The 13,482-nt window shown below is 38.1% G+C and overlaps 1 protein-coding gene across 1 annotated transcript in view; it reads left to right on the forward strand.

Moving 5' to 3' along the window:
- dnah6 (dynein, axonemal, heavy chain 6) overlaps window positions 1–13,482 on the forward strand; it is a 341,236-nt gene that overhangs the window by 222,255 nt on the left and 105,499 nt on the right. The window contains exons 56-57 of the mRNA XM_043705917.1: window positions 9,938–10,141; window positions 12,326–12,451. Of these exons, the coding sequence (XP_043561852.1) occupies window positions 9,938–10,141; window positions 12,326–12,451 (330 nt within the window). The remainder of the gene's footprint in view (window positions 1–9,937; window positions 10,142–12,325; window positions 12,452–13,482) is intronic.

Here is a 13,482-nt window from a genome sequence, read left to right on the forward strand (position 1 = left end):
CCTCCCTTAGTTCAAAACCAAACCCCTGATTTTCCTGTCAACATTCAGCACTGAAAGGAAGATTTGGTCTACAATTGTGCAAAATAGGCTACCATTTTGTCACCACCTTCCATCTTCCTTGCACTGAAGTTCAGATTCTTTCTGAAAACTAATTTCCTCACCTCCCCATCACTTCTGCTTAGTTAGAAATGAAAAGTCTTGGCAATATTTCCCAAACTCAGTGGAAAATCAAATTGTGCACAATATATAACAGATTGACAATTTGTTGTGAGTTCATTCCATGATCCCACCCCTTCTAAAAAAGAGAATGTACTTAAGAAATCTGAAAGAATCCTGGTATTGTGAACAGATACCTTAAGTTTTGATTTCTAGTTCATCAGCAGGTTGCTGCTGTGTGCTGGAAAGATGTACCTTTAATACATAGATGCAACAACAGACTGCTAGTATTTCTGCTGCTGTGCAAATAAATGATAGTTTTATTACATTGAACCATTGACATATAGTGTCACTATTTCCAAAGTACTGATTAGAATTACAGCGCAAAATATACATTCCAATAAATTGTACTTTTGAAAATTTGCCTAAAATGCATTTCAAAAGTAATTCTTTGACTTGAGTTTTTAACATTATGTTTAACTGGTTTTGTAAATTGCCTAATTTTCTGTCTGGATGTTAAAATAAGGAAGATGACACCATGGGGTATTTGATTGCTGGCCTCATGCACTCTGTGTATGAATAAATTATCAGTTGTGTCTAAAATGAATTAATAACGCTTTTCAGTAACAGTATAATGGTCACAGGGTCTATCAAGAACTAGTTGAAAGTCTACATTTTACATGGGGCTTGATTTATAAGTATCAAAAGCCATTAAAACTCATTAGGAGTAAAATAGGCAATAAATGGTGAAATGTGTGTTCAAAATGTCATGACTTTTTCTCAATTGTAATTAAAACTAAATTTAAGGGCTGTTATGGTGCAGTGGTGGTTGTCCCTATCCCTTGGTCTGGGACCATGCTTTCAAATCTTGACCTTGAATGTAAGGTAACACGTTGGAATGGGTCTGGGAAGTGTCACGTTGATTAGAAAATAAATATATTCAAAGCTAAATTTCATCAGACAAGATGTGGCAGGGATTCCTCCATTATATGTAGTGGTGAAGGTACCCAAACCTAACTAATTGACATTCTTCCTTGGAGAGAATAAAGAGATTTAATTTTTTTAAAAAAATCAGTCAGTGGATATCTTCATTTGCTGGACCAGCATTTATTGCCTTCATTAATTGCCTATTAAACGATGATGGTGAGCTGGTGTCTTGAATCATTGAAATCTGTTACATGTGGGGAAACCCACAATGCTGCTTAGAAGGGAATTCCAGGACTTTGACCCAGTGACTCTGACGGAACATCAATATATTTACAAGCCATGATCATGTGACTTGAGAGACTACTTCGGTCATGAAATTTATGTGGAGATTTAACAGAGATGTTCAAATTTATCATGGATTAAATAAGGATCATAGAATCCATACAGTGTGAAACCAGGCCATTTGGCCCATTGAGTCCACATCGGTTCTCCAAAGAGCATCCCACCCAGACCTACCTCTCCCCCACCTATCTCTCTAACCCTGGTTTGTCATTTTTAAGCCCTTCAAAATTGCTAACTCCCATGACTGATCCAACTAGCCTGCACATCCCTGGACACTATAGGCAATTTAACATGGCCAATCCACCTAACCTGCACATCTTTTGATTGGGGGAGGAAACCAGAGCACCAAAGGAAACCTACAAAGACACAGAAAATGTGCAAAATCCACAAAGGTGGTCACCTAAGGCTAGAATCGAACCCAAGACCCGGACGCAGTGAGGCAGCAATGCTAGCCATTGTTTTGCCCAGTTTAAGGAGTAACAGTTTAATCACAAAAGAAACAGTGATCAAAGCAAATATCTTTAAGATGTTGGGGAAAAATGTCAAGGAGAGTTGAGAATTTATTTAATGCATGGTGTTTTAATGTGGAAGTTTCTGCCTGAAAGGCTGGCAGAGCCAAGCAGATGCTATGACAACGGATGAATGGACACCGTGCAACAATTGCCAGACAGGCATGTTCCCTCCCATTTGGGAACACTGCAGCAGTCAAGGACATTTGATCTTGGATCTTCAGGTGACCATCCTCCAAGACAGACTTTGGGTTAAACAACAATGCAGAGTCACCAAGCAGAGGCTGATAACCAAGTTCGGTATCCATGAGGATGGCCTCAAGCAGGATCTTGGGTTCATGTCACACTACAGGTGACCCCACGACACTATACACTATATTTTCACATACATACACATACTCTTACACATGATCACACTCACACAGACCCTCTCCATACACACACACTGTCTCTCAGACACACACACACAAACACAAGCACATACACCCCTCCCACAGACTCTGTCTCACACACTATCAAGCACTCGCACTCACACAACACTCTACGTCTATCCCTCACACACACCCCCATGTCAATAGAATCAGCCTGACTCAAGGTTGGGATATAGACAACCTCAAACCTCACACCTCTAATACATTGTCTAAGTTGAGATGACACATTTTTTCAAAGTAAAACCTAAAGTTATCTCAGGACTGTGCCTTGAAAGACGTTCTGGGATTTACATATTAATCAATTGAAAGCTGTATCATCATTCTAAGTGATTAAAGACTTAAAAGCAATCTAGGTTTGTTCAATACATTGCATCAGTTGTATGCTACTTTGATCTTTTACTATAAATTCTGCCTGTGACTCTGTCCTACTAGATGCATGACCAAGGAGCAGGACTGCAAAAGCTTGTACTTCCAAATAAAGCTGTTGGACTGTAACCTGGTGTTGTGATTTTTAACTTAAATAAAGGGAATTGCATTTTTGCTTGAGAGAAAAAAAATATACAGGGAACAACTGATGAGGTTACAATAACTGGAAACTGCTTTCAAAAGACTAGTATATAAATTATAAATGAAACGGCCTTTTTCTGCTTTAAATTTAATCATACATTTTTTGTTGGGGTAGGTTATGGAGGTTGATTTTAAAGCTTCAAAATGGTATTGTTATTTGAAGGTGAAGAGATATAGTGATCACAATGGCCACTGCAGCCAAAACATTTCTGCATTATTGCCAGCAAAAAAAAGAAATTCATGTTAGAAACCAAATCTTGCATTGTGACCATCAGTTAATTGCAGCAGACAAGACTAGATTTTACTGTAAATATAACACTAAGAATGTCAATGCTCACTGTTAATAAAGGATACATCAGTCAGCAATATCTGGCACCACAAATGCTATTATAAATACTGAAATAAAGATTTGTCAGTTATCTTTCTCTTCAAGTAGGTTTGTAGTACAGGTATTTAACTGAGAAATGTGGGATGAAAGGGTCTGACGTTTATGGTACTTGCATGATAAATGCATGAGAGAAAGTTAATGCTGTTAAGTCTTAATTACTGGCAAACATGATTTGGAGATGCCAATGTTAGACTAGAGTGTACAAAGTTATAAGTCAGACAACGCCAGGTTATAGTTTTGCAATTTACATATGAAAGAACTGAAATCAGCATGGTCATTCTAAAAGATGAGAGACTTAACCAACAATCCAGGTCTTTTTCAATACATAATTTCAGTTACATCACACTGTAAACTTTTGCTATAAATTCTGTGTCTTACAATCTTATACTCCACAACCACCTGATGAAGGAGCAGCACTCCGAAAGCTAGTACTTCCAAATAAACCTGTTGGACTATAACCTGGTGTTGTGTGATTTTTAACTTGCTGCCAAACAGTTTGCTTAGTTATCATTAACAATTAACTTCTACTAGATGCAATAGCATTCCTTCAGATTTTCTTATAGACCTATAGACATCTACCATCCAGAAGGAGGCAATAAGCTTGACTGTTAACTGCTTTTGCAAAGTCCAAGCAAGCCACGTGGTTGTAAGAGGATGGGGAATATTTGTTGATGTTGTCTACATTGCTCATATCCCATGAATGAATATAACATCTAATCATGTGGACAGAGATTAACAATTAATTAGGATCAATGTTGCTTACCAGCATAGTTGATGGAATATTAAATATTGGAAACTAAGTGGGAAAAAAAGTATTAAAAAAATGCCGCAGTTGGATCATCGGAAGCTGTTTTGGGGTAGACGTGACCTGTACAAGAAGGACAGATTGCACCTAAGTCGAAAGGGGACAAATATACTGGCAGGGAGATTTGCTAGAGCTGCTCAGGAGGATTTAAACTAGTAAGGTGGGGGTGGGACCCAGGGAGATAGTGAGGAAAGAATACAATCTGAGACTGGTACAGTTGAGAACAAAGGTGAGTCAAACAGATTGGGCAGTCAGGGACAAAGCAGAGAACATGGTAGGACTGATAAATTTAAACTACATTTATTTCAATGCAAGAGGCCTAACCGGGAAGGCAGATGAACTCAGGGCATGGTTAGGGCCATGGGACTAGGATATCATAGCAATTACGGAAACATGGCTCAGGGATGGACAAGACTGGCAGCTTAATGTTCCAGGATACAAATGCTACAGAAAGGACAGAAAGGAAGGCAAAAGAGGAGGGGAGCGTGTTTTTGATAAGGGATAGCATTACAGCTGTACTTAGGGAGGATATTTCCGGAAATACATCCAGGGAAGCCGTTTGGGTGGAACTGAGAAATAAGGAAGGGATGATCACCTTATTGGGATTATATTATAGGCCCCCTAATAGTCAGAGGGAAATTGAGAAACAAATTTGTAAGGAGATCTCAGTTATCTGTAAGAATAATAGGGTAGTTATGATAGGGGATTTTAATTTTCCGAACATGGCTGGGACTGCCATAGTGTTAAGGATTTAGATGGGGAGGAATTTGTTAAGTGTGTACAAGAAAATTTTCTGATTCAGTATGTGGATGTACCTACAGAGAAGGTGCAAAACTTGACTTACTCTTGGGAAATAAAACAGGGTGTCAGTGGGGGACCACTTTGGGGCCAGTGACCATAATTCTATTAGTTTTAAAATATTGATGGAAAAGGATAGACTAGATCTAAAAGTTGAAATTCTAAATTGGAGGAAGGCCAATTTTGACGTTATTAGGCAAGAACTTTCAAAAGCTGATCGGGCGCAGATGTTCCCAGGTAAAGGGACAGCTGAGAAATGGGAAGCCTTCAGGAACGAGATAACAAGTCCAGGGAAAGTATATTCCTGTTAGGTTGAAAGGAAAGGCTGGTAAAGTATTGGGAATGCTGGATGACTAAAGAAATTGAGGGGTTGGTTAAGAAAAAGAAGGAAACAAATGTCAGGTATAGACAGAATAGATTGAGTGAATCCTTAGAAGAGTATAAAGGCAGTAGGAGTTTACTTAAGAGAGAAATCAGGAGGTCAGAAAGGGGACTTGAGATAGCTTTGGCAAATAGAGTTAAGGAGAATCCAAAGGGTTTTTACAAATACATTAAAGACAGAAGGGTAACTGGGGAGAGAATAGGATTAGCAAGGCGGCCTTTGTGTGGAGCCACAGAAAATGGGGGAGATACTAAACGAGTATTTTGCATCAGTATTTACTGTGGAAAAGGACATGGAAGATATAGAGTGTAGGGAAATACATGGTGACATCTTGAAAAATATCCATATTACAGAGGAGGAAATACTGGATGTCTTGAAATGCATAAAAGTGGATAAATCCCCAGGACCTGATCAGGTGTGCCCTCGAACTCTGCGGGAAGCTAGGGCAATGATTGCTTGATCCCTTACTGAGATATTTGTATTATCGATAGTCACAGGTGAGGTGCTGGAAGACTGGAGGTTTGCTAATGTGGTGCCAATGTTTAAGAAGGGTGGTAAGGACAAGCCAGGGAACTATAGACCGGTGAGCCTGACGTCAATGGTGGACAAGTTGTTGGAGGGAATCTTGAGGGACAGGATGTACATGCATTTGGAAAGGCAAGGACTGATTAGGGATAGTCAACATGGCTTTATGCGTGGGAAAACATCTCTCACAAACTTGATTGGATTTTTTTGAAGAAGTAACAAAGAGGATTGATGAGGACAGAATGGTAGTTGTGATCTATATTCAGCAAGGCGTTCGATAAGGTTCCCCATGGGAGTCTGATTAGCAAGGTTAGATCTTGTGGAATACAGGAAGAATTCGCCATTTGGATACAAAACTGGCTCAAAGGTAGAAGACAGAGGGTCATGTGGGAGGGTTGTTTTTCAGACTGGAGGCCTGTGGCCAGTGGCCTGGCATAAGGACCAATGCTGGGTCCACTACTTCTTGTCATTTGTAGAAATAATTAGGATGTGAGCATAACAGGCATAGTTAGTAAGTTTGCTGATGACATCAAATTGGAGGTATCATGGACAGCGAAGAAGGTTACCTCAGATTGCAACGAGATCTTGATCAGATGGGCTAATGGCTGAGAAGTGGCAGATGGAGCTAATTTAGATAAATGTGAGGTGTTGCATTTTGAGAAAGCAAATCTTAGCAGGACTTATACACTTAATAGTAAATCATAGGGAGTGTTGCTGAACAAAGAGACCTTGGAGTGCAGGTTCATAGCTCTTTGAAAGTGGAGTCGCAGGTAGATAGGATAGTGAAGAAGGCGTTTGGTATGCTTTCCTTTATTGGTCAGAGTATTGATTATAGGAGTTGGGAGGTCATGTTGCAGCTGTACAGGACATTGGCTAGGCCACTGTTGGAATATTGCGTGCAATTCTGGTCTCCTTCCTATTGGAAAGATGTTGTGGAACTTGAAAAGGTTCAGAAAAGATTTGCCAGGGTTGGAGGATTTGAGCTATAGAAAGAGGTTGAATAGGCTAGGGCTGTTTTCCCTGCAGCGTTGGAGGTTGTGGGGTGACCTTATAGAGGTTTATAAAATCATGAGGGGCATGGATAGGATAAATAGACAAGGTCTTTTCCCTGGGGTGGGGGAATCCAGAACTAGAGGGCATAGGTTTAGGGTGAGAAGGGAAAGATATAAAAGAGACCTAAGGGGCAACCTTTTCACTCAGAGGGTGGTACGTGTATGGAGTGAGCTGCCAGAGGAAGTGGTGGAGGCTAGTACAATTGCAACATTTAAAATGCATCTGGAATAAGAAGGGTTTGGAGGGATATGGGACGGGTGCTGGCAGGTGGGACTAGATTAGGTTGGGTCATTTGGTCGCATGGATGATTTGGATCGAAGCTTCTGTTTCCGTGCTGTACATCTCTATGACTCTATGACTAAAATTAATTGGTCAGACCAGGTAAAAATAAATGTATTCCCTACAATGTGTACAGACTCCTTTCTAACCTAGTATTTAAACTCAAGAATGGAGGATTTGTAACTAGATCTGCTAATGAGGAATGGAGTAGCGTGGACATGAGTGAAAATATGAGAGCTTCAAGACAATAATGTCATAATACAATGTGGAGTTTAGGTTAATAATTGTGAAGGGCTTAAGAATGGCAATGATAATAGACTGACGGAAAGCTGATTTTGATGGAACTTGGGGAATTGATGTGAACAGTATCAGCAAACAATGATGTAAAACAGCAATGAGAGATATTTTAAATGGTGTTCAATTGACTCCAGGCTATACTCCATGTATATTCTGCTAAAAGAAAATGCACTAAACATTGATAAGACAGCACTGGATGAATAAAGACAGAGAAAAAATTGAGGATAAAGAAAGAAATATACGTTATTCACAAGGAGAATGTGATTTAAAAAGTTGCCAACAAGGAATATAATTAGGAAGACAAAGAGGGACAATGAAATTAAATTATCAAGGAGCAGTAAGCAAAGTAGTACACACAAGACATAAGAGCAAAGTTGGTTTGAGAAGTAGATTTTTTCAACAATGGTCATGATGAATTCATAGGCAGTGACAGTGAAATGGAAAATATATTTGTGATAATTTTTCTTCAAGTATTCACAGGAAAACGATACAACATAGGACTATGAGATTAAGAATCCTATCGAATCAGATTTGAAATAAAAGTGCAAATATTTTAAATAAATGAATCCAATTCCATGAAGATGAGAGAACTTGCTCCAGAAAAGTTGCATTCTCAAATTTTCAGAGTCCAGGCAAGAGATGGCAGAAGCACTATTAATTGATTAATGATGCATACGTAATCCCAACTAACTAATATTATGCCTATATTTAAAAAGGGAAAGAGAATCAGCTGGGCATTGAATAGAAAAGTTGACAAGTTATGTTACGGTTGTATAAAACTTTAATTAGATCACATTTGGAATATTGCATACAGCTCTGGTTGCCATCCTACCAGATGGTTGTGGATGCTTCACAGAGGGTGCAGGGCAGGTTTACCACAATGTTGCCTGGTCTGGAGAGTTTTAGTTATGAGTAGAGGTTGGATAAATTCACATTATTTTCACTGGATTGATGGAGGCTGAGGATGCGACCTGGTAGAGGTCTACAAAATTATGAGAGGCATAGATTGGGTGGATAGTCAGAGGCTTTTTCCAAGGATGAAGGATCAACTACAAGAGGGCAAAAGGTCAAAGTGAGGGTGGAGCAAGTTTACCAACGAAGTACGGGGAAAATCACACGGATGGTGGTGAGTGCCTGGAACACACTGCAGTGGAGGTGGCTAAAGCAGGGACATTAGTAATGTTTAAGGCATATTTGTTAGAAACATGAATAGGAGGTGAATAGAGGGATAAAAACCAGGCTTGGGCAAAATAAGTAGCAGGATTAGGAATCAGTGCAGGCTTGGTGGGTCGAACAGTCTGTTCCTGTACTGTATTGTGTGGCATAATGTTATACACTGCCAGTAAGAATGGTTTGAGTAGTGCATGTGAACAGTTAGAGAGAGAGCACTAAAAGAGGGAGAAGTGTTGCTAATGTTAGAACTGGCAGACAAATCCTCACACCCAGAACTATCGGGTGGATCCATCTGCAGTAAAATGCTTATAGTTAAAAACATTTGTCTTCTGATGTGCTGAAGAAAACCTATATGCTCATTTAACTTTGCATATTGATTTAATTTCACTCCAACCTCTTACCTCCTGTTGCACGGTCAGTAAAGCTATAACATAACATTAAGTTTAATTCTTAGGGCTAGTTCTTAAGGAATGTTTTATGCTAAATTTGTCACGATACACTTATAGTTTTGTGTACCATTATGGGTCACCTTTTTATAAAAAGGATATCAAAAGATGGTGGGGAGGCTGCAAAAAAGGATTTGCAAGTTAATATGAGAACATCATTATTTTACCTATCTTGAAAGGTTTCTTTTCTCTTGACAAATGAAGGCTGAGGTGTAACTTGGTAGAGGTTTTTTAAAAGAATAGAAAAAGTACAATAAATTTAGAGTGAGTATTTCACTAGTTAGGAAGAGTAAAACTAAAGGGTTTCAATGTCATACCTTTTTATACGATGGCTAAAAAGAAGTCAAATAGAGACTTCAGAAGAAACTACTTTACCCAAGTAATAGTGAGAACATAAAACTTGATAGCACATGGGATAGCACAGTTGAGATAAATAGTATTGATTTAATTTAAATGGAAGCTTGATACACATTTGAGAGAGAAAGCAATGCAAGCTGATACTGAGGAAAAATAGGGAAAAAGGCCCAGAAGCTGGTATGTACTGCTTGATCTGTTACAATGACATGCCATGCTGTGCCATAGTATGTACTGATAGGTACCTTGCAACTTTATATTTTTGCTTTATTAATTTTTCATTGTTTACTTGCTGCAGAATTCAGAAACACCGAATATTGTAGTCTGACTTTGACTGTAATGCAGAAGGTTGCAAAGCAGTTTAGAAAATTAGCTCTAGTGCATTGCATTTTTCACTTTTAGAGTTGTTGAATATTTGGAATTAATCCATTTTCACTGTAAAACAAAATCTCTGTCGAACTGTGTTTTACAATTATCAATTTCAACTTTTTTAAAAAACTAACAGCTAATAGATGACTGGATTAATGGTTGCAAAGAACTGGAAATTCCGATCAGCGCAGACTTCAGTCTCATCAACATCTTAGGTGATGCATTTGAGATTCGTCAATGGAACACTGATGGTCTACCCCGTGATAATGTTTCCACTGAGAATGGCATTCTCGTGAAACGAGGTCATCGGTGGCCCTTGATGATCGATCCACAGGATCAGGTAAATTAAGAATTTAATAGTGATGTGCATTTCAGGGGTTTGTTTCCATTGTAAACTTAGTTATTTTATGTTTCTCTTCACTGTCTTCAATAATGTTGTACAGGAAACCTGTGTGGATTCTAGAAAAGTTTAATAACATTTTCTCATTTCATCTGTCCTAAATATTAAGGAATGCTTTTTTAAAGCATGGTATCAATTATCAGAGTTGTCTAGCTGCTCTTTACAATGGTTATAATGATGTGATTACATCAGCAACTGTGTGCAGACAGGGAATGTGTCATAAGATGCAGTTGTCAACTGAACCTCTGTGAATGTTTTTATTCTACTTTTCTCTCAAATAAATACACCACTGGAAACCAGTGAAAATACACCAATGGAAACACACCACTGGAATCAGTAAGTGAAAGAATAACTAACTGGTGTATCACATTAGAATCTATCCTCATTATCAAAATTACAGATACACATCTTCAACAGTATTGGACCACTTCAGACATTTTTACAGGTAAAAGATAGGAAAAAGACCTCCATCTAAATTTTGGCTTTGTAAACAAAGCATACTGAAGATTTTTGAGAAGACAGAGATAAAACATGAATAAAGTTCGAATGATGTCCAAAAGATAGGAATATGAAAAGGAATTCTTTTAGCCTGTATAAATGGTCAATAATCGGGTGGCACCAATTTTGTTGCTGTGATCCTACTAAATGACAGAACAAGCTTGAGGGGCCTAGAAGCTTACTACTGCTCCTAATTCGTTATATTCATTGTACATAAGTTACTAAGTACTAAGCAACCTGTTTGTTGTGAGCACAGTGAAATTAAAAGTAGGATCTTTGGCAATCTGGTTGTAACAGGGAAGCTGCTCATAGAAATGTTTAGTAGAATAAATGCTGAGGATGCAGCAGGAGAGTTAGAACAGTTGAAATTTTAGTTACACAAAATAAGGAAGTTAAATGATTGTCAGAGCATAGCACATACATTATTTTCCATCATTATGCAAAAAGTGAAACCAACTGAATTAAATAAACCCAACTATAACTGTTGGATTTGTTCATCTGAAATAACGCAGTCTAAATAATTCAAAATTCTGTATGTAGGTTTGCTCGCTATGCAGAGCTGGAAGGTTCATTTCCAGACGTTTTGTCACCCTGCTAGGTTACATCTTCAGTGGGCCTCAGGGCAAAGCACTACTGATAATTTCTGCTTTCTATTTATCTATTTGGGTTTCTTTGGGTTGGCGATGTCATTTCCTGTGGTGATGTCATTTCCGGTTATTATTCTCAGGAAGTGGTAGATGAACCAGAACTCTATCAACAAACACATCGAGTTAGATGCCATATACAAATCTTCTCAAAACGCACTAATTCAAATTGGCTTCATCTTGCCAAACACTCTTTTAAATCCAAGTTTGATAGTGATCAGATTTGACTGATCACTGCTAAAATCTCTGGTATGAACTTTCTGACTCTAATGTTCTGATTCAAAAGTTACTTTTGACCCATGTTTGAGGAGCCTTGGTGAGTTTAATACAGTGCAATAGGAATGTCTCCTTGTCTCTAAGACTAGTGGATCCTTTGAAAAGTAGTTTACCCAAAATGAAAATACTGTCCCTAGTTTTGAGGGTTTTGGCAGAGAATGCCACAAACGTCCCAAATATTCCTGGGCTTAGTATTCTTGGTGTTCACCCACCAATATTTTCATTGAGGCCTTCATGTGTGCAGCAGATAGATCTGCCCCTTTTCAGGTGAGATTTGACAATGAAACCACCTGTGAGCAGAAAATAATTCCTCCCTGGACTTTCTTTCCTCTTTCAGACAAACCAACGTTCTCTTTTGACAATTTTTCTGCTTTCACAATGAGCCACATATTAAAGTGCATCTGATTAAATAATGCAGTGATGTGGACAGTGGTTTCCTGTTTGCTGAGAGTAGAAGTTGATCAGCTGCAAAAGGCACTGTGATGGTAACCTTATGGGTATGAGTAAAGTCCAAATTGTAGTTCTCAAACTGTCAATCTGACTGGTCTTTCACTCTGCACACGCTTCTTTCAAAATCAAAGTCCAATTGGTCATAAATGCCAGTGAAAGAGTGACAGACCTCAGCACTACTTTTGGAGGATGTGAATGTTTATATTTTAAGTGAAACTTTTGATAATGCATTTATAATTATGACTTGTTTACAAAGGCAAATCGCTGGATAAGAAACATGGAAATTAAAAATGGTTTAAAGGTAATTAAGCTTACAGACTCCGGCTTCTTACGCACTTTGGAAAATTGTATTCGTCTTGGAATGCCAGTGCTATTGGAAGAGGTAAATTTACCCTTTATTTGATTTTAATTCTCATGCCACATAAGTAACTCAGTGTCCATGCATTATTCAGGCATATCAGTAAGTGTACAATCAAAGCATGTATTTTAAACATTGTGTATAAAAGTGACTGTATACATTTGGTATGTTGTACTTAAGATATCACACCTGAGACATCACTCTTTGGTGTAGACATAAATGATATTAAGAAATCTGTTGTTGAGCCATGGAGCTTTTGATCTCAAATCTAAAACTTGCAAGTATTTAATAATTTTCATAATTCTCTCAGGAATAAACAATTAAGCTAATTGATATGAACTTCCGATCACTTAAAATGAAGTACTTTCTTGCCTTAAGGAGGTACAAATTCACAAATTATGTTAACAAGCAAATAATCATGTTTTACATAGTGAAGCAGTCTATTCCTTACAAAATCTGCATGATCTTCTTTACCTTGAATGAGTCCACTGGAAATCCATAACACCCACTTGCATATTCTTGTCCATACATTATTGACATATTTATTAATAAATAGGTAATAATGTATATTAAATATTTTAAAATGCTATATTTGTAGAGCTGCATCTCTCAAACTTCAAGCTACATAACTCTGATGGTGTTGCACATGGCTTTCAAACATTGAATAGACAGTAGGCTTCCAACAGGAAGTGCACCACCAAATAGATTTACATGATCAAAAAAATAGACAACGGTGTTCAAATGCTTGTGTTGGACCCTCTGTATACAAAAATAGGTACCTGTCATCTATTTGAACTCTGTGTGAGCTGCATTCGAGAGAATTTATGTCTATATCCAATGTAATTGGTCATCCTTTAAAGAGACCTCTACAGCTTCCTGACCAAAAATCTACACTTAAAAATGATAACATTTTCCTGAATATGGATCATATACTTGCAGAGCTGCTAGTTCTCATTCTAGCTCTAATTATTATTAATGCTAAAACAATGAGCACCTGTTCATTGTCTCTTGCTCTGTCCCCCAACTGCAAATCACTGCCACCCAACCCATTGCAC

Source organism: Chiloscyllium plagiosum, chromosome 2, assembly GCF_004010195.1.
Source record: "Chiloscyllium plagiosum isolate BGI_BamShark_2017 chromosome 2, ASM401019v2, whole genome shotgun sequence".
NCBI classification, from domain to species: Eukaryota; Metazoa; Chordata; class Chondrichthyes; order Orectolobiformes; family Hemiscylliidae; genus Chiloscyllium; species Chiloscyllium plagiosum.